At 42.1% G+C, this 27,189-nt stretch overlaps 2 protein-coding genes across 2 annotated transcripts; both read left to right on the top strand.

The window, feature by feature from the left end:
* Window positions 1–75: 75 nt before the first annotated feature.
* Bcl10 (BCL10 immune signaling adaptor) lies at window positions 76–9,867 on the top strand. The gene is made up of 3 exons (XM_048351689.1): window positions 76–375; window positions 6,334–6,622; window positions 9,116–9,867. Exons 1-3 carry the CDS (start codon window positions 319–321, stop codon window positions 9,469–9,471), a joined length of 702 nt encoding a protein of 233 aa, XP_048207646.1. The 5' UTR covers window positions 76–318; the 3' UTR covers window positions 9,472–9,867.
* Window positions 9,868–14,260: 4,393 nt separating this feature from the next.
* Window positions 14,261–24,146, top strand: C7H1orf52 (chromosome 7 C1orf52 homolog). Its single transcript, XM_048351688.1, has 3 exons — window positions 14,261–14,786; window positions 15,454–15,652; window positions 22,969–24,146. The coding sequence occupies exons 1-3, from the start codon at window positions 14,511–14,513 to the stop codon at window positions 23,040–23,042; spliced, it is 549 nt and encodes a 182-aa protein (XP_048207645.1). The 5' UTR covers window positions 14,261–14,510; the 3' UTR covers window positions 23,043–24,146.
* Window positions 24,147–27,189: the final 3,043 nt, after the last annotated feature.

Here is a 27,189-nt window from a genome sequence, read left to right as displayed (position 1 = left end):
GATTGGCTGATACAAAGATAGGGCGGGCTTTGCTCTGCCGAGGGGCGGTGCCTACCCCTTGAGCCTCTGGGCGAGGGAAGTCTCGGCGGCTTGAGCCCCGAGTCGGGACGCGAACGTCTCGGACTCTATCAGCACGGGAGGCGGAGCCGGAAGCGCCTTGGTTTGACCCTCGGAGTCCCTTTGTTTTCCGAGGGGCAGCTGTCTTCGCCCCACTGCTAGTCCCGGGTTACCCGGAGGCCAGGGCCCCCCCCAGTCAGGGCGGGGCGGCGCAGCACCAACTTTAGAGCCGGAAGTAGGCGTCCTCTTCTCCACTCCGCCATGGAGCCCACCGTGCCCTCCCTTACCGAGGAAGACCTGACAGAAGTGAAGAAGGACGTGAGTAGTAAGACTGCCAGGCGGGACCGTGCCGGCGGGACGGGCGGGAGAGGAAAGGCGAACCCCGGACTTCGGATGAGAAGGGCGAAAGGTTCAGCCAAGCTCGGACCGCGGGGCGATCCGTGCATCTGGGGACCTTAGTGGAAGTGTCCTCCACCCCAACACGTTAATAATACCCATTGAAATCACTCAGCGCGGGGCCGGGGCTTTCAGATCTTCAGCGGGAGGTTTTCTTGAAGTCAGTTATTGTCCACTTCTCACATGCGGCCCCCCACGACCACCCCCCACCCGCACCGTCACTTCCCTTGGAGCTGCTCTGGTGCCGAGCTGCGGTCCCTGCACGCCCTTGTTAGACTACCCAGGCTGCCATCTCAACCTGGAGCAAAGCTGGACCAATAAAAGAATCCTAGAAGGGCAAACACGGGAGAGGTTTGCCGAGGGAACTGGGCGACCTCGCCAGCTGAAAGTGCAGTGTGGAATTCCCCTAATAAGCAGACGCCCACATATTTAAATGGGGGTGGGGTGGAGGGTAGAGATCACATGTAGTTGAGAATTTATTTGTAGACAAATGTTGGGAATATTCAGTAGCTAAATTACACTGTTCTGCTTGGATACTGCAGAACAGTACCAAACCCTACATTTGTAAAGAATGATGTAGTGTGATTTGTGACAAGTAAAAAAGCAAATGTTTGACTTGTTTTGCCACATGGGACCAACATGACACCACTAAGGTACTTCACATTAATTCCAATTAAAAACAAATGCGACATGAAGTGTGTTGTTATTTAGTACTACAGTACTTTCACAAATGCACCTTCTTTTGGTATGAGGAGAGGGGTTGTGTTTTGTGCCAGTCCTAGCACTTAAACTCAGGGTCTAGGAACTGCCCCTTAGCTTTTTCACTCAAAGCTGTCATTACCATGGACTTTAATGCCCTGGTTAGCTTTGAACCTTAATTCTCAGATCTCAGCCTCCTGAGTAGCTAAGATTACAGGTGTGAGCCTCCAGTGCCCGGCAAAATAATCATTTTAAATTACAAAATAAGTGCAATGAATTTGCATCCATCCAAAACACTATCTCCTTGGCACTCTGGTAAGTGTATACAGTATTGAACAAAACACACCTGGTTCTTGCCTGCTTCAAACATTTTTGTAAAGATCCCTCTCCATATTCTATGGGTTGAGGAGAATCAAGTGAAGAGACTGCTGGAACTTATATAATAAAAGATGCTAAGTGATTTGGATCAGGGTAAAGCAATGGAGATAGATAAAGCAGAATTCTAGATGCACCTTGTGAGATAGAAATGTCAGGACTTGGTAACGAATTAAATGTGAAAGTTAAGGAAGAGAGTAAAATGAGATTAGTGAGTAGAAAATCAAGCCAATTAAATCGGCCAAATCTAAAGATCAAAAGAGAAATATCAACTACAACTGTAAGTGTGAGGTTAAATGAGTTTACTTGGGAAGTTGAGAGCTAGAAAACAAGGGGGTTTTAAGATCCTTTAAAGAAGAGACTTAAAAAGTGAGGTATTACAGCCACAGACATAAGGAAAATTTAGAAAAATGTGGTATTCATAAAAGAATGTTTTACCAGGTGCAGGTGGCTGCTGCCTGTAATCCTAACTGCTCACCGAAAAAGCAAAAGTGTAGCTATGGCTTAACTGTTAGAGTGCCAGCCTTGAGTACAAAAGCTAAGTGACAATGCCTAGGTCCTGAGTTCAAGCGAATACTTGGCACACACACAAAAAAAACCATTTAAAGATAAAGTGAGGGAGGGAGAGTAGAGCCAACTGTGCCAATGCTGTTGAGAAGTCAAACAGGATGATGATAAAATGTGGCCCTTTTGACAATAAGGGAGCCATTGAGAACTTTTAAGAAATGGGATTGAATGAAAATGTCTGTGGATGAATTAGGAGATGAGAAGTATAAGAAGTAGAGACCTGGTGTGTTTAAAAGAAATGTGTGCACAAGTTGCTACATGGATAGAGGAGAACGATGTGTGTTTGTCCTGGAGAATTAAGGTAAGGTTTGTCAAAGATGACCACTACCCTGAATCTTAAAGAATAAATAGAGGCTTAGGATCTAAGAAGAGAAAATAGCCCAAATGTAAAGTCACAGGCAACAGTTTTAGGTGGCACATAAAGTTCCAGGACAGAGATAGTGATAAATTGAGCTGAGGAGGTAGGTAGACATGACCTTACCTCTATCAAGAATCTTGCCTGCAATAATCATATAGTCATTATTTAGCAGTAACTGGGGGGGGGGGGTCTGTGTCAAGCCTTCACATACAGTATTTCATTTAGTCTTACTAGATTTTTTGCAAGTTTTTAATTTTGGTCACTATTTTATCAATAGGGATTCTCAAACTAAAAGTAATTAACTTGCATTAGCTGTCACAGGAGAGTGTGGCAGATTGAAGATTTGGACTGAGGTTGACTTAACTCTACAGCAAATTCTTAATTTTCCCACTATTCTTCCATGTTTCATGAACCATATCCTTGATTACCAGCAAAACACAGTATTAGCAGGATTTATATAAAACTTAGATTTCTTTTTTTTCTCGAAAATATGGAAAATCTAATAGATGCATACTGGAGAAATTTGAAAAAGAGGAAATGTGGTCAGGTTTCTATTATTAGTCCATGCAGGGTATGATAAGGACCTAAAAGGGAAATGCTAGGAAGAAAGATGAAGAGAACAGGCAGATATTATATGATAGATTGTCCCACTTGGTGGGTGATTAGTTGTGGCAAGAGAGTGAAAGAGGAAGAGTCAGGGATGGGTTTTAGGTTTTATAGCAAGATTGAATGAATGGTGGTACTTATAAATGAATTGAGAATATCAGAGAAAAGGAACAGAGGAAGATAAATCTTCAGATTAAATTTGAAGTACTTTAGGATGTCTAAGTGAACAAAGGCTTGTTCACAGTGTAAATTTGAGAAACACCAGGGTATAGATGACTTTTTCAAGGAGTTCATCTTTTACATATCTTGTCTCCATTCTCACAGCTAAATAGTTCAATGTATCTTTTGTAAGCTAATTACAGCAAGTCTTCTAATTGATCTCCTGTGATTTCAGTCTTGGTTTCCCCCCCCCCCTTTGCCCTCTGCAAGTTGCTTATTAACTTCTTCATTTAGTCACCCTTGAAGACTCTTTGATTACAGGGAAATGAATATTCCTCAGCATGTTGTGAAAAAACATCCATTATGTTACCCCAATTTTCTTTCCCAACTTCATTGTTTACCATCTTCCAACCACACCAGACTTGTTCATATCTCTCCTGCTCACTGGTGTGCCTCTAGCTCACACATAGCCTCTGTAAGTTTCCCATGCCTTGGAACTAGTTAGTTGCTCACTCTATGTTTTCCTAGTACCTGATTGGCTTCTGTGTGATATGCATTCCCCCACTAGAGTAGAAGCCATTTGCATACAGTTGAATTCTTTTTTTTTTTAATGAATATTTTAAAAATCATTATTTTTTGCCAGTCCTGGGGCTTGGACTCAAGGCCTGAGCACTGTCCCTGGTTTCTTTTTGCTCAAGGCTAGCACTCTACTACCTCTTGAGCCACAGCACCACTTCGGGCTTTTTCTGTTTTATGTGGTGCTGAGGAGTTGAACCCAGGGCTTTGTTCATGCTGGACAAGCATTCCACCACTAAGTCACATTCCCAGCCAGAATACATTTCTTTTTTTTTTTTTGCCAGTTCTGGGGCTTGAAGTCAGGACCTGAGCACTGTCTCTGAGCTTCTTTTTGCTCAAGGTTAGCACTCTACTTCTTGAGCCACAGCGCCACTTCCAACTTTTTCTGTGCGTGTGGTACTGAGGAATTGAACCCAGGGCTTCATGCATGCTAGGCAAGCCCTCTACCACTAAGCCACATTCCCAGCCAGGTTGAACTCTTTTTCATCTTTATATGCTTATGTTCAGCCTGTTGTGATACTAGGAATTTAGGAACTGCATGTGGGAATTAGTGAAGTAAGAACTACAGGCAGCTTCTTCCTAAAAGGCTTCTCTGTCATTGCCTACTAGGGCACAAGTTTAATCTTCCACTGCCTTTGGCTCATTGTTATAAATGTGACTTGTATTAATCATCATTGTTATCATCTCTAACCGGATTGATCACCTGCTAAGTTCCAGGCACTTCTCTAAGAAATTTGCATATAGTAATTTATTCCTCATAACAATCAAATGAGGAAGTAGACACAGAGGTTAAGTCACTTACTCGGGATCACATTAAATAGAAGGATTCAAATACAACCACTGGCATCAAATTGTCAGTGCTATTAAGACCAACATGGACCTGATTTAAACATTTTGCAATGTGTATGTATATGTATCAGTTACAAATTTAAAGTAAATGAATACATAAAATAGAAGGCCAACAATAATTTTCTGCTACTTACAGTCCCTGATGTACTTCTCAGGGTTAGGCTTGTTTTCTGCATTATCCTTTTTTTTCTTTTTTTCTAACACTCATGATTCCTTTACTTTTTCTTCCCATACTCTATTCCTTCTCCCTTCCACCAAGACTGACCTCATGAGTTACAGTATTTCAAAGGCAGGTATATTATGGTGCTTTAAAATTTTTTTAGGGTTATTGGTTTTGAGGTTTTTGTTTTGCTTTTTTTTTTTTTTTTTTTTTTTTTGTGGCCAGTCCTGGGCCTTGGACTCAGGGCCTGAGCACTGTCCCTGGCTTCCTTTTTGCTCAAGGCTAGAACTCTGCCACTTGAGCCACAGCGCCACTTCTGGCCGTTTTCTGTATATGTGGTGCTGGGGAATCGAACCCAGGGCCTTATGTATACGAGGCAAGCTCTCTTACCACTAGGCCATATCCCCAGCCCCAGTGTTTTGCTTTTTTTTAAGATTGTTTTTAGTGTCTTCTCTCTAGGGAAATGGAGTAATTAATAACAAATATGACACAGTTATGAACTGTGAGACTTCACACTAAATTATCCTCCCAAATCCTAATTCTGAATTTCATACTAAATGGTAACTGTAATGGGGTCCCTCCAAGGGAGGGGACCAAATGTAATGGGGTCCAAAGGTGGGGGGATCCCTCATCCCTCCAAAAATCTACCACTCAGAGACAGTCTCAAGTAAAAAGATGGATTTATTGGGGAAGTAAAAATACTGACTGGCCAGGGTCACGGCCCAGTCTCGGGAGCTGGAACCGCGGGCCCCGGGCCACACTCAGGGTCAGGTTATAAAGGCAAACACCACATGGTCAAGCCTGCCACACACAGGTGGCCAATGAGGTTACAACACTTACAGAGCATGCCAGGTCACGCGCAGGTGGCCAATGGAATTATAATCTGCCTCACAATATCTGTTTGAACCAACCTATCACTCTAGTTAGAATTGGCGCACATGGATTTGGCAGGGCTCACATGATGCAGGTGGATATGCGTACTCATGGGAGGGCACAGGTTTATCCTTGAATATTCCACTACTCAGGCGGTCAAGCAGTTTACACAATCTTATCACAGAGAAAGGGAACTTCCCTGGAAGTGAAGATGGAGTTGGCTTCTGCTCTCTTTAATCTGAGATGGAGTCAATCTGACACCCCTCAACAGCCAATGATGGCGCTGGCCAGATCTGACCTTCATTTTACAGTCACTTCTTATCTTTACCCCCTAAAGGCAACCCTCAGCAGGTCTTCCTGTTTCCAAGGACTCAGTGTGTCTAGATTTGACTGATTGCCCCCCACAATAGCCTGACCTGAGTTTTCTGGTATGAAAGTAAGAACAGAGCAAGGGAGGAAGCTGGGAGGAATGTGTGGGACCTGCTGTATCTTCTTGGACTTTAATCTTAAGTAGTCTGTGTTTTGAAAGGTTTCAAAGCCTCCTGGCTTCAAAACAATGCCTCATACCAGCTAACATTCCTAATGTTTAGTCATCATCTGGATCGTTTTCATAGGTTTTACAAAGTAACACTGAAGCATGTTTTATTTTGTCTTTTAGGCTTTAGAAAATTTGCGTGTTTACCTGTGTGAGAAAATCATAGCTGAGAGACATTTTGATCACCTACGTGCAAAAAAAATCCTCAGTAGAGAAGACACAGAAGAAATTTCTTGCCGCACGTCAAGTAGAAAAAGAGCTGGAAAACTGTTAGACTACTTACAAGAAAACCCTAAAGGACTAGACACCCTTGTTGAATCTATTCGACGCGAGAAAACACAGAACTTCCTGATACAGAAAATTACAGATGAAGTACTGAAGCTCAGAAATATGAAACTAGAATATCTCAAAGGTAAATACACCAAGTATTGAAGAGTTCATGTAGCAGTACTTTAAAAAACTGCGAAAACAAAGCAGAAGTCTTAAGCTTCAGACTTACATCCAGTGCACATTTGCCAAATATGTCATTACTTTGCGTACATGAAATATCACTGATACTCCATACTTACACTTATTTTTTTAAGAATGGCATTTTGAGACAGTTTACTAAAATGAAGTCCCAGTGTGTACAAAGGTTTGTTTCTAAAGTTAATGTATTGAAAAATAACCTCCTGGGGAAAAATCCACTGTGTATCACATATAAGAATAGTATATACTCAGAAGACAAGACAATCTCAATGATCATCTTGATCAAGGCTAGATGGTCAAGCCTGAGCTACATAATTTTCTTTTACAAAACACATACAGATGGGGCTGGGAATGTGGCTTAGTGGCAGAGTGCTTGCCTACTATGCATGAAGCCCTGGGTTCCATTCCTCAGTATTACATACACAGAAAAAGCCAGAAGTGGTGCTGTGACTCAAGTGATAAAGCACTAGCCTTGAGCAAAAGAAGCTCAGGGACAGTTTCCAGGCCCTGAGTTCAAGCCCCAGGACTGGCAACATATAAACACACACACACACACACACACACACACACACACACACACAGATCGTATGGGGTAAAGTATTTTAGTAAGTCCAACTCTGCCAGTTTTTCATCCACCGTTTGAGAATAAAGCCAGGTGCTAGTGGCTCATGCCTGTAATCCTAGCTACTCAGGAGGCTGAGATCTGAGGATTGTGGTTCTAAGCCAGCCTGGGCAGGAAAGCCTGTGAGATTCATTATCTCTAATAAATACTAAAAAAAATAAAAAAGCTAGAAGTGGCACTTTGGCTCAAGTTGGGAGGGCGCTAGCCTTGAGTACGACACTCAAAGATACCCAGGCCCAAATTCAAGCCCAGGACTGGCAAAAAGAAAAAGAAAGAGAGAGAGAGAGAGATTCTAGCAGGAAAAAAGAGATATGTAAATGTGCTTAGCAGACTTTACCTAAAATTTGTCAACTCAGGAGTTTTTGTACCATAAACAATAGAAGATTTGCTAAGCATGGCAGAAAGATATTTTGCTTATATTTATTCTTTCAGTCCTGAGGCTAATTGTCCACTATACCCTCTGAATATGCAAAAATTCTTTGATGGCAATAAGCACTGTCACTTTCCCGCAAATCAGTCCTCAAGTGTTACCTGGAATTATTTCAGATGACTTCTAAAGTTTTGAGTCCTAATACTCTTATGATTCAAGAATCAATAATTGTGCCAGGGGGTGCATACCTGTAAATCCTAGCTACTTAAGAGGTAGAGATGTGAGGATCATAGTTCAAAGGCAGCCTATGAAAGTCCATGAGACTTTTATCTGCAATCAACTACCAAAAAGTAGGAAGTAGAGTTGTGGTTCAAGTGGTATCACAATAACCTTGAATACAAAAATTCAGGGACAGTGCCCAGGTTGTTTGCTCAAGCCCAGGCCCAGCGTGCATGCGTGTGCTCGTGCACATGCACTCACACATGTGCACACACACACACGAATCAGTAATTACTATGATTGGCTCATTGAATTTTTGCATATGCCAATGGATTTGTATCAGAATAGTAAAGAATATTTGTTAGATGGATTTGTTGCCTAGAAACCCAGTACTTGGAAGACAAAAGCAAGATTATAAATTTGGCCAGCCTGGGCTACATAAACCCTTAAAAATGAATAAATGAATGAATGAATGCATAAATACATAAATAATTGCTATTTCTTATGGAAAATTTCAGGAACTTTTTTTCCAGGTCCTTTAATAGGTAAATATACAAGTATACATTAAATGTAAATCCTAGTATGTCACATCCTTGAGATGCTTTCTTTATCTAGCAAGTGCAAATAATAGTATAGTTGTTGAGAAAAGCAAATGAGATTTGAAATCGATTATGACAGAATTTATCAATTTTAAATTATGGAGTGCAGTATTTAGCTTAAAAATTTATAATGGGCGGGTTGGGGATATGGCCTAGTGGCAAGAGTGCCTGCCTCATATACATGAGGTCCTGGGTTCGATTCCCCAGCACCACATATACAGAAAATGGCCAGAAGTGGCGCTGTGGCTCAAGTGGCAGAGTGCTAGCCTTCAGCAAAAACAAGCCAGGGACAGTGCTCAGGCCCAGAGTCCAAGCCCTAGGACTGGCCAAAAAAAAAAAAAAAAAAAAAATTTGTAAGAGGCTGGGAATATGGCCTAGTGGCAAGAGTGCTTGCCTCATATACATGAAGCCCTTGGTTCGATTCCCCAGCACCACATATATAGAAAAGGCCAGAAGTGGCAGAGTGCTAGCCTTGAGCAAAAAGAAGCCAGGGACAGTGCTCAGGCCCTGACTTAAAGGCCCAGGACTGGCAAAAAAAAAAAAAATTTGTAAGAACTTAGAAGGTGGGAGTGGATACCATTTCTTGTTAGTTCCTTTTTCATTTATATCTGAATAATGTTATTGTAGGTCTACAGTGCAGCAGCTGTGAGCCTTTTCCTGATGGAGCCACAAACAACCTGGCTAGATCAAATTCAGATGAGAGTAATTTTTCTGAGAAACGTAGAGCATCCATCGCCACATACCATCCAGAAGGAGAATCCAGCACAGCTCCCTTTTTTTCTACTGATTCTTCTCTGAATTTGCCTGTCCTGGAAGTCGGCAGAACTGAAAACACTACCTTCTCTTCAACCACACTTCCTAGACCTGGGGACCCTGGGGCACCTCCTTTGCCACCAGAGCTGCAGTTAGAAGATGGAGGAACTTGTGGAAACTCTAGTGAGCTGTTTCTCCCTTTACGATCACGTACTGTGTCACGGCAGTGACATTTGTCGGCCTTTTGATTTTTTTTACCTAGTGACAAAAAATATTTTAAACAATGTAATCTTTTTGTAAACCTGCTATATTGATTTTCTTACATTTGATAGCTGTCTTTTAAAATACAATGTAAACATAGTTTGTAAATATAATTTTTGCTTTTAGGGATACCTGAATGTAAATTGCATTGTTCATGTACTTTTCAGTACTTTTCTTTTCTTTAAGTATGTTACTATTTTTAATTTTTTTATGTTGCAAGACTAATTTTAACAGGGAACATTTCTTTATCTGAGGATACCTTTTTGGGGATGCTGGACCTGGGATTTAACCTCAGGGCCTAGACACTGTCCCTGAGCTTCTTTTGCTCAAGGCTAGTGCTCTACTACGTAAGCCAAAGCTCCACTTCTGGGTTTTTTTTGTGTGTGTGATTAATTGGAGATGGGAGTCTCATGAACTTTCCTTCCCCAGGCTGGCTTCAAACTGCAATCCTCAGATCTCAGCCTCCTGAGTAGCTAGGATTATAAGCATGAGCCACTTACACTAATTGGGGATAGCCTTTTACACTGGAAATAATGTTTCTCAATGCATTTGAAATATTCGGTCTAGTAGTCTTTTCCAACCATTTAGCAGTAAATTTTGAGAAATAAGCTGTTCTTATTTGGTAGTAAAACCAGCCAGTCGCAGGAAAAGGCCAATGGCAATGTACTAGAAAAAGTCTCCCACACAGTTGGTTTCACAAGATCTCCTGATTCTAGGGAATCACCTAGTGGAGTTTAGCCATATAAGATTTCAATTTACCAAAATAAATTTTTATTAATCTTACTGATTACTTTTTTTAACTTACATCTTTGCTTTATCCTTTTTATTCCTAAGAAAAATATCTGTGAATTACTGTAATTTGATGTGATTTTTAAAAAGTACTTTGAATTTTTCATGCTTATTTAATGAATTGAAACAACCAAATTTATATATATATATATGTTGCTATTAGCAATAGGGTGTTTTTTTTAACATGTAAGAGATATTTGGGGGGAGCCTAAAACAGAAATGGGTAAAATATCCAATTTTCAGATGACTCACTTTTTAAATATGTGCTATATATGAGTGTGTATATATACATATATGTGTATGTACACACATATATGTACATATGTGTATATATGTGTGTATGCGTATGTGCATGTATGTGTATATGTGTACATATAATATGTGTGTGTACACAAACATGTATCAGGTCTTTTTTTTTTTTTTTTTTTTTTTGCCAGTCCTGGGTCTTGGACTCAGGGTCTGAGCACTGTCTCTGGCTTCTTTTTGCTCAAGGCTAGCACTCTACCTCTTGAGTCACAGTACCACTTCCAGCTTTTTCTATATATGTGGTGCTGGGGAATTGAACCCAAGGCTTCATGTATATGAGGCGAGCACTCTTGCCACTAGGCCATACTCCCAGCCCTCGTCTATTTTAATACTCTTTGTAATAAGCAGGTCATTAGCCAGATTTATCTTTTTGTTGTATAACAAAGTCTAAGTGATTTTATACATTTATAAGTCTTCTGCTATGATTATTTTCATTTAAATTATGATTTCCACCTGTTTCTTGACATTTGTTTTCTATATATTACCATTATATAAAGTCTAGAGATGGAAAGTTGCTATTAACAATAGAAGGTTTAGTTTTGTTTTTTTAAGCATGTAGAGAGAGAGATTTGGGGACTTAAAACAGAAATGTGTAAAACCAAATGTCCAATTTTCAAATGGCTCACACTTTTTTTAATATGTGCTACTTTTTGTACAAAACATTACTTCAGAGTCAGTCGTGGGGGCACACACTTGAAATGTTAGCACATAGGAGGCTGTGGCAGGAGAATCATGTTGGAAGTCAGCCTGGGATACATAAAAAGACCCTATCTCAAAAGGAAGAGGAGGCAGGAGTGGGGGAGAAAAAAAGAGGAGGACAAAGATGAGGAGGGAGAAGAGAGAAAACAAAAAATAGTAACATTTGGGATGTAGTCAGAATGAAAGACCAAATTTTAGATATACGTAGCAGCTGTATTTATGGTCCTTGGATCTAGTGACATGGGATACTGGCAGCTTTGTCAACAAGATTCATGTGGCCCCATCCCCCGTGACACTCAAGAGTGGACAAGTCATAAATGCCATAGTATAAACATGGTTATCTTAAGAATGCCATTTTTACTCAGTAAGTAATTGTAGCCAGGTGCCGGCAGCTCATGTCTATAGCTACTCAGGAGGTTGAAATCTGAAGATCCTGGTTTGAAGCTAGCTCAGACAGGAAACACTATAAACCTTTTATCTCCAATTAATTACCAAAGAGCTGTGACTCAAGTAGTAGCATGCTAACCATGAGCAAAAAAGCTCAGGGATAGCTCCCAGGCATCAAGTTCAGGCCCCAGAATTGGCCAAAAATAAATTTAAAAATGTATTTTTTCTCTGTTAAAAGAGCTACATTAGAGACAACTATGCTAAACTTGCACATAATTGCAAGACATTGTATTGCATTCCCCCTCAAAAAAAAAAAATCTTTCTGCCCCTAGGCACTTTGGACCACATTGTATCAACTCAACATCTGGACAGGCTGGGGACTGAGGTCAAATGTGAATATTCACCATGTATTTATGGCCAAGCATTAGTGAAAACTGATACTTAGGCTTCTCTGGTTGGCAATCCACCAGGTATATTATTTGCCAGAAGAAACTAGCACTGTGTGTGACTGCCTTGGCAGAGGACAATGCCCTCATGACTGTGGAAAGCTCAGAAAATGGAACTTTAGACCCTGCTCCATACATTCTTTGTTTGGCTGATTTTCAATGTTTTTCTTTTGCTGTAGTAAACTCTAACACGTCTACTAGCTTTCAGTGAGTTCTGTGGGTCCTTGTATCCCATCATCAACCCTAAAGGTATTTCAAGGAACCTCTGAACTTGCCATTGGTGTCCAGAGTGAGGGTGGAACTACAGACAAATCATCCCAAAGGCCCCCAACATGGAAGCTGAGAAAAGTGGACTCGTACTTGGATAAATGAGGATATACTTGGGGGCCATTTTTTTTCCTCTGTCAAACTCAGATTAGAAATTTTGAAAATAACTGTGATCTAGATCTATTATAATCCAACAATATTTGATTTTTCTGTGAACAGAGACTGACATAAGTACTAGAAATATTAAACACAAGCCAAGTGCAGTGCAGCACTCCTGTCAAGGAGTTTACAGGGTTCTGTAGAGTTCTAGGTAAGAGGCTTGAACAAAATGGATGTATCTGTCCCTTGGGTGTCTAACTCTAGAGAGGAATGCACTTTTATGAGGGTTTCACTTGAACAAGTAGGCAACCATAAGTGAGGTCTAAACATTTACACTGACTTCATCCCCTTCTAGTTTCCCATAAAGAGTACAAAAACCTTTGGTTTCCTCTGGTGACTGGATACAAGATTATGTCATTGGCTAAGAGAGGGAACATAAATGTAGCAAAAAGTTATATATGGGATGATAAGGTACTGGTTGTTTCACTAACATTTAAGGCCCAGAAGATGTTCCTATGATAAATTTAAAAGCCAGGATTAGTTGGTGTAAGGATTGCAGAAAGGAGACTCCCATCTGTTCAGGTATAAGAGAGGACCGAGAGGGAGAAGGAGAGAGAGAGACCAAACTGCTGGCCAGCAGGAGATGAAGGCATGTGGAAGGAAAAAGAGAGCTTAGGTAGGGAGGAGACAGATTACTGTATTTAAGGGAAGGTGAGGAAGAGATGTGGCCACAGCTGATGAGATGACCCCAGAGGATGAGGAAATGACCTTAGAGTGGGGGGACCTCCCACTGCCCCCAGGCATGCCAGTTGCCTGGGTTACAGGTGCTGGGCAGGGACTTCCCAGGTGCACGAAAAAGAACAAAGGGAAAGCACCATTTCCCCTGGGTGGACCTAATAGTTGGGTCTTATACTTTAGAAAAATGGGGATTAGGTGCCTAGATTGGGGAATCATGGCATATGGTAGTTAATGCTAAGAAAGGTGACTGGCTGCCATGCAAATTTGTAGCACCACCTACAAAATGCTAGTACTGCTGAAAAGCAACATGCTATGCTGGGAGACAAGAACATCTAAGATCCATAAGTAGCAAAGCAGACTTGAAAAGAGGCTAGTGGGACAAGCCAGAGGGTTTGGGGGAAGCAAGGAGAAGTGAGATGCCATCCAAGAAAACTTCCATCAGAAGCCACTCAGCCTTGCTGGGCGCTGGTGGCTCACGCCTGTAATCCTAACTACTCTGGAGGCTGAGATCTAAGGATCACTGTTCAAAGCCAGACCGGGCAGAAAAGTTCCCACAAGACTCTTATCTCCAATTAACCACCACCAGAAAGTAGAAGTGGCGCTGTGGCTTAAGTGGTAGAGCACTAGCCTTTAACTGAAGAGTTCAAGGATACCGCCCAGGCCCAGGGTTAAAGCCCCACGACTGACACCCCCCCCCCCCTAAAAAAAAAAGTCAAGCAAGTAATAACTTGATTTTGAGTGGGAGTGAGGGATCTGCCTCCAGCAGAGGTCTTCCGTGACAACAGAGGGGAACTCACCTAGGCTGTTTGTTTTTGCTTTTGTTTTAATGGTAGAAATGGGGTTTGCACTCACTTGTTCTTGCTAACATAACTCTACCACCTCCAGCCTTGCTTTTTGCAGGTTATTTTGGAGATAGAAATCCAACCCAAGGCCTTACTTTTAGGCAATTGCTCTTCCACGGAAGACAAAATTCTTGCCTCTTCTATGCCTTTAATAAATGTTAAAGTGTTGGCTGGGACCACTGGGCTCAGGCCCTCCTCTCTTCCTAGGGCTTCTTGGTAAGGGGCAAAGAAGCCTCTGCTTGGCAAATACTGCCCAGGGCCTCAAGCTTCCGTCCTTCAGCCGAGTAGTAGGAGCGCAGTGCAGCCGCCAGGGGGCGCACACCAAGAGCCAAATTGCCAGGTGTAAGGCGGGGCCAACCGCAGGGCGGGCCTTGCAGCCTCTCCCAACTTCCGGCTTCCGGCCGAGTCCCAAGCCGTGCGTCGCGCGCCGCCGTCATGGCAGCGGAGGAGAAGGATCCCCTGAGCTATTTTGCGGCCTACGGGAGCAGCAGCTCGGAGTCCTCGGGCGAGGAGGATCAGAGCGAGCCAGAGGAGACGAGTCGCAAGACGTCGGATCCGGCGAAGTCCGCGGGCGGCGGTGGGAACCGGGTGGAGAAGCGGCTGCCGGGGCCCGAGGAGCTGTTCCGGAGCGTGACCCGCCCCGCCTTTCTTTACAACCCGCTCAACAAGCAGATCGACTGGGAGAGGCGCGTGGTGAAGGCGCCCGAGGAGGTGAGGCCCGCCCCGGCTCCCGACCCCGACTCCGACCCCTCCGCCACCCCGCGTCCCGGGCCGCAGCCCACCCTGCACACGCAGTCACCTACCCCCACGCCGCTCCGCCCCGCCCCGCCCTTCTCCAGCCCCCGGGGAGCCCCCACCCACCCACCCTCAAACCTGGTGGGTGTCAGACTGGACCCCCCCCAGCCCCGCCCCTGCGAGGAGAGCTCCCGACCCCCGCGCTCGGTGCCCCACTCCCGCCGGCGGGGCGAGGACTAACGGTGGTGACTCCCCCGCTCCCTACCCCCCCCCTGCTGCAGCTGCTCCCCGAGACCCCTCCCCTTTGACGCCGAAGTGCCTGCGGTGCTGCCTCCAAGACAGTGTCTGCTGCAGCCTCCTGAAGGGGTCAGCCTTGGCGTAGTGTCTGGGACTGGATTCTTCTTTGGTAACTAAAAGTTAGTAGCTTTCTTCCTATAGGGAGCCCTTTGATTTATCACTGAACAGAATTATTGTGGTTTTCGTGGAAAATAATAATAATAAATGTGCCTTACACCTTGAAGGAAAAAAAAAGAAAAAGCCAAAAAGCCAGAACCATAAGCGAACGGCAGGGAGGTGCATGTGCTCATACACATCCCAAGAACCTCGGTTCGTCACAGGGCGTCTTAATGTGCTTAATTAACAGCCTCCAAAGGAATTCAAAGTATGGAAATCAAACTATGTACCTCCTCCGGAAACCTACACTGCAGAGAAGAAAGCCCCGCCTCCAGAGCTGGATATGGCAATAAAATGGTCCAACATATATGAGGACAATGGTGATGATGCCCCACAGAATGCTAAGAAAGCTAGGCTTCTCCCGGAAGGGGAGGAGACGGTGGAATCAGGTAAGGATGGCCAGGCTGTCTTGTAGGAGTTATCTTGTGAAGGACTTAAAAAAAAAGAATGAGATAACTTAATAAATGGATACTTTCAGGCCTGTTTATGAGAAAGATCATATTCTGCTTTACAGTGAAGTCTCTTGATAGTTTAGCCCGTAGTTTAATGTGATTCATGGTATATTATTATTAGAAGAGCAGCAATTAATAATCATGGGTGCTTGTGACTGCAGCTGTGAAGTGCTGAAAGATTCTGTTTGTATGAAAGCTGCCATTTTGCAGAACTAAAATTAGTGTGCTGAATTGGATTTAACTGAGCATTACTGCATAGTAATGAGGAGGTGTAATGGAGGAACCAGGCAGGGGTGGTACAGGCCTGTAATCCTTGCTGCTTAGGAGGTCAAGATTGGGTGGTTTGGTTTGAGGCCAGACCCTAGCAAAATGGAATTCTGGAGACTCAGTCTCAACCAATGGCTAGACGCCATGGTATTCACCCATTACCTCAATAGTGGAGGAAGCACAGTGGCTGGGCACAGCATGTACTTGACCTCCCCAGTGGAGGAAATACTAGTTAGGAAGATGGTAGCCCAAGCTGGCCTGGGCATAAAGTAAGACTCTATCTTGAAAGTAGCCAATGCAAAAAGAGGCTGATGGTGTGACTCAAGTGGTAGAGCCTATGCCTGCCTAGCAACAGGAGGCCCTGAGTAACACCAAACAAAAGAGAGGACAGGTAATGATTTAGTTCTCTGACCTGTGTTTATAGTATCATAATTTCATTTCTTTTTTTTCTTTTTTTGGCCAGTCCTGGGCCTTGGACTCAGGGCCTGAGCACTGTCCCTGGCTTCTTCCCGCTCAAGGCTAGCACTCTGCCACTTGAGCCACAGCGCCGCTTCTGGCCGTTTTCTGTATATGTGGTGCTGGGGAATCGAACCTAGGGCCTCGTGTATCCGAGGCAGGCACTCTTGCCACTAGGCTATATCCCCAGCCCATAATTTCATTTCTTACGTGTACTACCACAGTAATTTTTGCCTTCAAATTCTTATCTCCTTCACAGTTCTTGTCTTCACATTGCAGCTAGTATCAAATTTCTAGTAGTTAGATCTGACTAGAGCTTGCTTGCCTAGAGCACATCAGCAGCAGAATGGAGTCAAATTTTTCTGTGGTAGGCCCTGCTCTCTTAACATTTTATGTATGTATGTATGTATGCATGTATGCAATACTTGTACAGAGGCTTCAACTCAGGGCCTGGGGCACTGTTCTGAGCTTTTTTGCTCAAGGCTGGTGCTTTACCACTTGAGCCACAGCTCCACTTCTGGCTTTTCATGGCTTTAAATGGAAGTAAGAGTCTCAAAGACTTTCCTTCCCTGGGCTGGCTTCGAACAATGATGCTCAGATCTCAGTCTCCCTAGTTGCTAGGATCACAGGCCACAGGCACCTATCATGTCACCATTATTTTTAAGGGCCTTCCTTCCCCTCCTCCCCCCTTTATTACTTTGTAAGATCTTTTAGAACTGAGTAGACCATGCTAATCTCTGGTCCTTGCCATTTGATGTATATTGCTTCTTGATCTGAAATGCCCTTTTCTTCCTCTAGCTAGTAAATCCATCCTTCAAAATCCAACTCAGAGCCAGCATTGGTAGCTCACGCCTGTAATCCTAGCTACTCGGGAGGTTGGGATCTGAGGATCATGGTTTGAAGCCAGCCTGGGCAGATAAGTCCTGGGAGACTCTTACCTCCAGTAAACTACTTTAAAAAGCCAGAGGTGGTGCTGTGGCTCAAGTGGTAGAGCACTAGCCTTGAGCAAAAAGAGGCCCAGAGACAGCACCCCAGCCCTGAGTTCAAGCCCCAGGACTAGCCCCTCCCCCCAAACAAAATCCAACTCAAAAGGAACAATCTCTATAGTATGTTCTCTAATTACTAATTTACTTTTCTATGTTGTATGTGCTAATACTGCTTGCTGTACTGACCCACATGTGTGATTATTTTTTCATCAATCTCTTATGAACATGAACTCATCGAGCAGCAGAATCCTGATCTTCTGTATGTTAATTTGTAGTTGCTAATAGTTCCTAAGTATTTAGTGGATTTAGTGTTTAGTATTAATTGTTTAGACTACCATTTTTAGAAAATATGGTCTTCCTATAACATAAAGGCTACTTATATTTAGCCCTCTTTACTTAAAGATGGGTTTTGCTTGCTTGTTTTTGTTTTTAACAATAACCAACTAGTAGGAGTGCTTAGCCAATTTTGGCTCTCCCTAGCTTTTCCATTTCTTCCATTGATTTCCCATGTGCAGTAGAAGTCACTAATGTAATATATCCTTAACAAATAACATTTGTTTTTGGAGATCCTTAATGAAATGAGCATTATATTATGTATAACATTAATACTTACATAAGTAATCTTTTCAGAGCCTTGTAAAACCACATAGGGAAATGTAGAAAAGAAAGCTTATATGACTTGTCCATGGTCATGAAACAAGACTTGCTGAGCTCTAATTTGCTAATTTATTATTTTACCTGATATGGTAGCGGGACATGATTCATTATTACTATTTTGCAGATGAGAAGAGAATCTTAAATTTTTATCTTTTTAGATTTTATCCAAATTCAGACAGCTGTGAACAGACAATATAGGGTTTCAGATGCAGCATTTTAAAAAGGAATTTGCCTTAGTAAGCTGACGTTTGGTCTCTTGATGTTTTGTAAGCTAGAATGTTTGAGATAGAGCTTTTTTGTAGGAAAAATGATAGTAAAGACACACTGGAACTATATTGTATATGGGTATTCCTATATAGCTTTGTCCTTTTTTATTTTATGCCAGAAAAGATGGGCATTATCTTCTTGAACTTATTTTTTAATTTATTTGAAAATAATACTACATAACTGCTAATGCTGCTGCTCCCACCAATCATTTCTGCTCTGATCGCGTGATGCTCCTCTATTGAATGTGACTATAAGCAGAAAAGACAAAAAACATGAGATTTGGCCACATAAAGCTGGATAAGTCTAAATTCTTTAGTTTTGATACGGGTATTGGCTACTGAGTATATACCTCTTCTTTTGTAACAGTGGCCGCCTGTGTGTGTCTGTGTGTCAGTCCTGAGGCATTAACTCTGGTGTGTGTGTGTGTGTCTGTCTGTCTGTCTGTCTGTCCTGGGGCTTGAACTCTGGGGCTGTGTACTGTCCCTGAGCTCTTCAGCTCAAAGCTAGTGCTCTACTTCTTGAGCTACAGTGCCACTTCTTATTTTGGGGAGGGGAGCGTTTTGGTTTGGGGTTTGGGGTTTTTTTTTTTTTGGTTTTGTTTTTTTTTTTCTGTTTTTGCCAGTCCTGGGGCTTGAACTCTGGACTTAGGCCTTGTCCCCTGAGCTCCTTTTGCTCAAGGCTAGTATTTGACCACTTTGAGCCATTATGCCACTTTGAGCTTTTTCTGTGATTAATTAGAGATAGGAGTCTCAAGGGCTGGTCTGACTTTAATCTTGATCCTCGGATCTCAGCCTCCTGAGTAGCTAGGATTTCAGACATAAGCCACTGGTGCTCTGCAAATTGTGTTTTAGAGTATCAAGATATTTTATTTTGCCTGTCCATTTTCTGCGTTGAATTTCTTTCAATGACTTTAGAGGAAGATCTGGAAATCCATTACTGAATCTTCCTGCTTACCAGAACTTCTATTAGCTAAAGTATGAATTGAATAAGACAGTCTGAGTAGATAGATAAGATAGGGCTGGGAATATGGCCTAGTGGTGGAGTGCTTGCCTTGTATACACGAAGCCCTGGGATCGATTCCTCAGTACCACATAAACAGAAAAAGCCACAAGTGGTGCTGTGGCTCAAGTGGTAGAATGGTAGCCTTGAGCAAAAAGAAGCCAGGGACAGTGCTAAGGCCCAGAGTTCAAGCCCCAGGACTGGCAAAAAAGTAGCTTTAGTAACATGTTATTAATTATAGAAGCCTAGACATGTAGCTAATAATTTTTACTTATTTCACTTTTTAAATAATTTAGAATGGGCTGGGAATATGGCCTAGTGGTAGAGTGCTTGCCTCATATACATGAAGTCCTGGGTTCGATTCCTTGGCACCACATGTATAGAAAAAGCCAGACCTGTGGCTCAAGTGGTAGAGTGCTAGCCTTGAGCAAAAAGAAGCCAGGGACAGTGCTCAGGCCTTGAGTTCAAGCCCCAGGACTGGCAAAAAAAAAAAAAAAGGTTTTCTGGGCACCAGTTGCTCACTCTGTCATCCTAGCTACTATGGAGCCTGAGATCTGAGAATCACAGTTCAAAGCCAGCTTTGCCAGGAATGCCTCTGAGACTCATCTGCAATTAAGCACCAAATTACAGGAAGTGGAATTGTGGCTTAACTTGTAAAGCAGTATTGCCTTGAGCAGAAAATTTCAGGGCAGCACCCAGGACCTGAGTTCAAGCCCCAGGACCAACACACACACAAAAACAATTTTAGAACATTCATATTGATAAGTTGAAGCTTATGTATCCTGGATTCCAATTGTGGAAATAGGGTTTTTTGTTGTTGTTGTTGTTTTTGCCAGTCCTTGAACTCAGTGCCTGAGTGCCTGCTTCCTTTTGCTCAAGGCTAGCTCTCTACCACTTGAGCCACAACGCCTCTACTGACTTTTTCTGTTTATGTGGTGCTGAAGAATCGAACCCAGGGCTTCACGCATGCTAGGCAAGCACTCTACCACTAAGCCACATTCTCAGCCCAACAGTTGTCTTTCTGTAATAGAAAAAATTGTTCCCACCAGTATGTATACTGGTATCTGCACAGTATCTATGTCTTACTCTATATGACATAGAGTAAACAATAAACAAGCCCAAAACCTCTAGTAAGGCAGTGCCTTAGTAGGACACTAGGTGGCACTAGTTCTGCTCAAATCACTGATAGGAAGTTATTTTTCAACCTCAATAGTTTGTGGTTTTGTTATCAGTAAATTTACTTGTAATATGTGGCAGAATTAAAGAAGTATCTCAAATCATCCTTTCCTTGTATGTTAATAGCTTTATAGTAGATTTAGAAAGTAATTTCAATACTTAGGTATATCACCATTCCTGACAAATTCAGGACAACCTTGATAAAAACCAAAAACCAAAGGCTGAAGCTGGGTTCAAGTCATAATCCTAGCTACTTTAGAGGCAAACATGGGTGAGTAGGGGAGTAGGGAGGGTTGTTAAGGTCTTTCTGGGCTGAGAGAAAAAGTCTGCTAGACTCTTGCTTTGTCCAGTGGCTGAGTGATGCCATGAATTTGTCATCCCAGCCATACCGAGAAGCACAAATAGGAAGATAGGCATAAATTGAGATACTACCTTAAAGATAAGAGCTGGTAAAGTGACCCATATATGTATATGTATTAAAAGCTAGAATTTAGTAATGGGCTCAAAATAAATTTATGCATTTAAAAATATAACATTGAGTCTTTGATTCTCGTTTCCAGCACGGGGAGCAGGAAATGTTTCTCTTCTATTTCCCTCTATCCCTGTTATGCTAAAATAAACCCTTGCTAAAATTTAAAGAAGTATAATGTCTTATACATTATTCTACCTATATGAATTATGTTGTGTGTGTGCCAGTCCCAGGGCTTGAACTCAGAGCCTGAGTGCTGTCCCAGAGCTTTTTTTTGTTTTGTTTTTTTGGGATTTTTGTTTTGTTTTGTTTGCTGTTGGGCTGATAAATATTTTGGGGTCCTCCTCCCCACCTCACCCATACACCGCCAGAGTGAGCAGGAAGAAGTAAAGGAAGGTCAGGGCCCATAGCAAAGTTTCATAATCTTGAATGCAAGGGGAGAGTAGGAGGAGGGAAGGGAAGGGGGAAAAAAATCCTCTAATACATACAATAATGTGGGGATGATATGGGGATGGGATAGACATGAAGCAGGGGCGTGGCATGGGCCACTGGGTAGGCGGCTGCAGAATTCCCCCACATTGCTTTTTGTCTTTGATGCTGTTTCCATAGTTTCTAGGCTGTTGTAGGCAGACTTGTAGGTCTGGGGTTTCTGCATGGTAGAGCTGGTCTGGCCATGTTGCCCGCTGCCTTGTCTGCAGGGAATGGGAGGATGATGGGGAGGAAAATGGCTCAGAGCTTTTGTACTCAAGGCTAGAGCTCTCTCACTTTGAGCCACAGCTCCGCTCTGGTCGTTAATTGGGGTTAAGAGTCTCACAGACTTTCCTGCCCCAGCTTGGCTTTGCGCAGTGATCCTCAGATCTCAGCCTCCTGGGTAGCTGGATTACAGGCATGAGACACCAGCACCTGGCTCAGTACTTTTTAATGCGCAAGGATTTGAGGGAGAGAGCTGTTGATTTAGGAGGTGAGAAAGACTGAAAAGTAAAAAGACAGTTGGTAACTAAAATGATGTCATGATTTGACTGATACTTTTTGGAAAAGGAAAACAATGTGTTGTATTCTTTAAAAGTTAGGTTATAGGAGCTGGGATTGTGGCTTAGCGGTGGAGTGCTTGCCTAGAATGCATGAAGCCCTGGGTTCGATTCCTCAGTACCACGTAAACAGAAAAAGCCATAAGTGGTACTGTGGCTCAAGAGGTAGAGTGGTATCCTTGAGCAAAAGGAAGCTAGGGACAGTGCTCAAGCCAAAAAAAAAAGTAAAAAGTTAGATTATACTTAAACATATGCATTGTGAATACTGTAGAGTTTATGAAAGATCAACTGTTTCAGTGGAACTCTGATTGTCATGGAAATAAAATCATTTAAAAAACAAATTTAGGGGTCATGCTGGGTTCTGAACTCAGGGTCTCATGATTGTTGGGCAAGGCATTCTACACTGGAGCATGCCCCTGTCCCTCTTTTGCTTTAGTTATTTTTCAAGTAGCATCTGGCATTTTTGCCAGGGGTTGACCTCACACTGCAGTCCTCCTACCTATGACTGGCTTTCCAGATTGAGATCACAGGTGTGCACCACCACACCTGGCTTACTGATTATTAGCTTAAAAAAATAGCTTGTTAACTTTTTGCTTGGTCTATCCTCAAACAGCAATCTTCCCTATCTTAGCCTGAGTTTCTGGGATTACAGGGATGAGCCAGTGCACACAGTCGCCCTGCCCTATGCTTACTTAAAGCAGCCTTAATAGGGCCTAAAGGGTCAATTAGTAAATTTTGTATTGCTGCAGTTGAAAAAATGTTGCTTGTTTTTACACACATTCAGTATCAGAATTCTAAAAATTATTTTTGGTTTTTATTGGTATACTGAGTTGATGAGGATTTCCCTGGGCTTTATTTTTTTTTTTTTTGTATAAAACTTAGGAAACTTATCTGTTTCCCATGTTTGGTTTTTGAAAAGTACTCACTAAAATTCTTTCCTATTTTAAGATGATGAAAAAGATGAACACACTGCTAAAAAGCGCAAAGTAGAAGCAGGAGAACCAACAAAGAAGAAAAAGTAGAAAACATGACAAGAATTTCTGGACTGCTGAACTTGTTGACATGTGTTGTTGAACAGATTAAAGTGGAATTGTGGATTATGACAAATATTTCTGAAAGTAATGAATATGTATTGCCTCAGAACTTTCCACTGTAGAATTCTTTTCTGTTTTAATTTAAAACCATTCGTATTTCAAACTCCAATGGTGACCTGTGATTGTGAAATGGACTGGACTTGGAAGCATTCTTGTTATGTATCACAGAATCAGTGACATGCTTTGAAAGTTTTGTCACATATTGCTCTGCCTGTGTTCTATGAACCTTTTATAAAGGAATATATTTTTAAAGTAAATATATTGTACTGTGAACTCGTGGGTGCTTTTCATCAGTGTTTGTACAGTGTAAATAGATCATGGAAATAAAATTACTTATTCAGTATTGCTATTACTGTATTATATAAACATTTGAATATTTGTCTGTGACAAGTACCCTCCTTACACTATGACATAAGTTGCAGGGACTTACCACATAGGGAACACTTCTTAGGTTCCACGTCTTTTATGCCTATATTCTCTATCTCTCCTGAACAATGTTGAGAGGTAGGTATTGCTATGCTTATTTCATATTTAGTAACTTGTCCAAGGCAACACCACTAGTCAGTGATTCATGATTAAATCAGGACATGTGAATTCTAAACACATTTAACTACTTGTCTATGGGTCAAAACGTGAATTTTCAAGAACTACATTAATTGCCATCTTTTCCATGTGGTTGTGACAGAGATCTTTGCCTTCCCTGATTGTGTGACTATACTTACTATAGGTGCCTTATGTTGTGATTACTCGTTCATTTTCCTTTTAAATAGATTGAGGAGAAGACTTCTACAGATTTAACAAAGAAAAGTATAGAGCACCCAATTAAGTAGGACTTTGAGATGGACTATGTTTTAGTGTATACATGTATTTGAAATATACTTTTATTAAAAGTTATCTGAGATTCAGATTTAATCTTGTTTAGGGATTGGACCCAAGGCATCTTGTATTTTACCCAGCAGCCCTACTTGTGTGTTTTCTCTGCCCAGCTGTTTTAATGTTTGTGTATAATAATAAAACGAGCATGGGTACTTAGAGGTCATCTGGTTTGAGTTCAATATAAAATGCAGTAGAATTATTTGTAGTATTCTGAAGTTAACTTTCCATGATTTTTGAGCTTTTAAGACAATTACTGGACACTTGAAATAAAAATGACTTTTTTTGGGGGGGGGTGTCAGTTGTGGGGCTTGAACTCAGGGTTTAGGCATTGTCCCTAGACTCTGTGCTCAAGGCCAGCACTCTAACCCTTGAGCTACAGTGCCACTTAACATTTTTCTGGAGGTTAATTGGTGATAGTCTCACAGGCTTTCCTGCCCAAGCTGGCTTCAAACGGCGATCCTCAGATCTCAGCCTCCTAAGTAGCTAGGATTAGAGGCCTGAGCCACTGGGCACACACACACACACACACACAAACCTTTTTTTTTTTTTTTTTTTTTTGGCCAGTCCTGGGGCTTGGACTCAGGGCCTGAGCACTGTCCCTGGCTTCCTTTTTGCTCAAGGCTATCACTCTGCCACTTGAGCCACAGCGCCTCTTCTGGCCGTTTTCTAGATATGTGGTGCTGGAGAATCAAACCCAGGGCTTCATGTATACGAGGCAAGCTCTCTTGCCACTAGGCCATATTCCCAGCCCTTTTTTTTTTTTTTAATGGTACTAGAAAACTCAGACCTCTCATAGCTGGAATTGCAGACATGTACCCCCAAGCCCAGCTTGTTCTGACAGATTAGGTTATGACAATACAATCTAAATTATTCATCCATGTGATACTTTGAACTTTTCTAGAAATGGGGGAGCAAATACCACCTTTTTTTTGTGTGTGTGTATATATATATATATATATACATATATATATATATTTTTTACATATTTTGTACCTCAGTAAGTGGCCAAACCTGTAGGGTTATTAAACACTACTAGGAGACATACATCTGTACTAGCACAAACCATGGCTATCTTTGGAATAAGCCAGTGCTCAGCAAGGAGACTACCTATTTGGATCCATCTGTTCCATTCATTTGGCTTTGTTTTCACAATATAATCCAAACATGGGGAAATGAACCTGCTTATGTGCTGCTTAACCAGAAAGGTACCTAGACCAGGAAATGGATTTCCATAGCCTCTCTACATGAGTCACTACCTACAGAGTGGGTTCTTTCCCCCCTGAGATGTCCTGGAATGGTGTGTAGCTTGCCAGGGCGATCTTATGAAGCCTCTGATGTCCAATTATACATTGTGTCTTAAAAGCTAACCAGCTGGGTGCTGGAGGCTCACGCCTGTAATCCTAACTACTCAGAGCTGAAATCTGATGATGAAGGTTCAAAGCCATCCAAGACAGAAAAGTTCCTGAGACTCATCTCCAAAAACCATCAGAAAACCAAAAGTAGGACAGTGGCTCAAAGTGGTAGAGCACCAGCCTTGAGCAAATGAGCTCAGGAACAGTGCCTAGGCCCTGAGTTCAAGCCCCATGACCAAAAAAAAATCCATTGAGAGCCATGCTGGGTAATCAGGACAAAATTCCCTCCTCCACTTTCTCCCATAGAAGTTCTGTGTACCTTACCATTGCCTTGAGCAGTCTCACATGCAGGTGCCTGGGCCCACTAAAAACTGATTGGACTCTAGAGCTGTGCTTCAGAACCACCACCCAGTCAGAGTGCTAAAGGACACCTGGAAAGCTAGTTCAGGTAGTGTGGAGCCTCTGGCTGGGGCTCTGGACCAGGCCCTTAGGCTATCCCCGCATGTCCAGTCACACAGCTCCCTCCTAGACACACCCTATTAACCCTTGTAGAACACACCACTGGTGATACCCCACTTTGAGGCCCCTTCTATCTAGCAGGAGCTCAGCTTATCTTCAGTAAATAGTTTTGTTTCACTTCATGGTGTTGCAGTTTTTTGGTATCACAAACACATTGTATGGAAAGCCACACAACCTCCCACGTTCACTAGCAACCCCAAACCTCCATCTTATCATGTGGGTTCATCAATACAGCCTGTGTTTTCTGTTCTTCCTCACACACTTCTAGTCCATCTCTCACAAATCATCTACAGCTCCCTGGATAGGTGGTTCAGTTGTGTCTTCACGAACCCACTTGGTAGGCCTGACCCTCCTCCAGCTTCCTAGTGATTATCTTCTCTCCAAGAATTAGCTCAGGAATTCCCTCCTCAGGCTCTTTGTTTGATTTATCGCTCTGTCTGCACTTCTTCATTGCTTTTCTTCACCATCATTACGTAAGTACCAAATGACTGAAATGACTGAGTGCCTATTATGTATGAGGCATTGTGCTCTGTTTAACACTGTGCACTAACCCATTTGATTTGGATAGGAGGTGCTATTACAAACACTATGCCAGTGAGAAAACTGTATAGAAAGGTAATAATTTACTCAACATAGTTGAACCTGGAAATCCAAACAAATCCAAGTTTAGCTCCAGTGTACTTACTACATACTATAGGAGAGAGGAATGCCAGGATCAACCATTTATTTGTGTACGTATAGTTCAAAGAATGCCATGCCCCTCAGCAGTACTCAAAATGGATTTGATTAATATAAAGTCAATACATAAATTTGTCTTTGGAAGAGTAGCACTTATTTCACAGATTTAGCATTTATTTGAAGTAATTTTAATTTAAGGCAGAGATATTCTCTCTTCAAAAAAAAAAATTTCTTCTGGGCCCTGGTGGCTCATACATACATTCCTAACTACTCAAGAGGCTGACATCTGAGGATCATAATTCAAACTCATCTCAGGCAAAAAAGTCCCTGAGATTCTCATCTCCAAGTAACCACCAAAAATTCAGAAGTAGGATTGTGGCTCAAGTAATAGAGCTCCAGCCTTGAGCAAAAAAGCTAAGTGACAGCAAGCACCTAGGCTCTAAATTCAAGCCCCTCCCACCAAAAAGATAAAAACACAAGAAAGCAAAAATATTTTTCAATAGTTGGAACTATAGTTCAGTGGGATCAATCGCCAACACAACAAAAGAGTTTATCATCTATCTATCTATGCTTTTTACTTGTTTGTCAAAGTCTACAGTTTTTTAAGCAAAATGAGTGGTCCTTAAGCTATAATTTTTCCCTTAAATATT

The sequence above is a fragment of the Perognathus longimembris genome, chromosome 7 (genome assembly GCF_023159225.1).
Source record: "Perognathus longimembris pacificus isolate PPM17 chromosome 7, ASM2315922v1, whole genome shotgun sequence".
Lineage (NCBI taxonomy): Eukaryota > Metazoa > Chordata > Mammalia > Rodentia > Heteromyidae > Perognathus > Perognathus longimembris.
This window is presented reverse-complemented; position numbering and strand designations above follow the sequence as displayed.

Excerpts from the sequence above, each read along its gene's own strand:
- Bcl10 (XM_048351689.1), top strand. The coding sequence starts at position 319 with ATGGAGCCCACCGTGCCCTCCCTTACCGAGGAAGACCTGACAGAAGTG. Across the intron at positions 376-6,333 it reads TGACAGAAGTGAAGAAGGAC|GCTTTAGAAAATTTGCGTGT; the intron begins GTGAGTAGTAAG and ends TTTGTCTTTTAG. Across the intron at positions 6,623-9,115 it reads GAAACTAGAATATCTCAAAG|GTCTACAGTGCAGCAGCTGT; the intron begins GTAAATACACCA and ends ATGTTATTGTAG.
- C7H1orf52 (XM_048351688.1), top strand. The coding sequence starts at position 14,511 with ATGGCAGCGGAGGAGAAGGATCCCCTGAGCTATTTTGCGGCCTACGGG. Across the intron at positions 14,787-15,453 it reads TGGTGAAGGCGCCCGAGGAG|CCTCCAAAGGAATTCAAAGT; the intron begins GTGAGGCCCGCC and ends CTTAATTAACAG. Across the intron at positions 15,653-22,968 it reads GGAGGAGACGGTGGAATCAG|ATGATGAAAAAGATGAACAC; the intron begins GTAAGGATGGCC and ends TCCTATTTTAAG.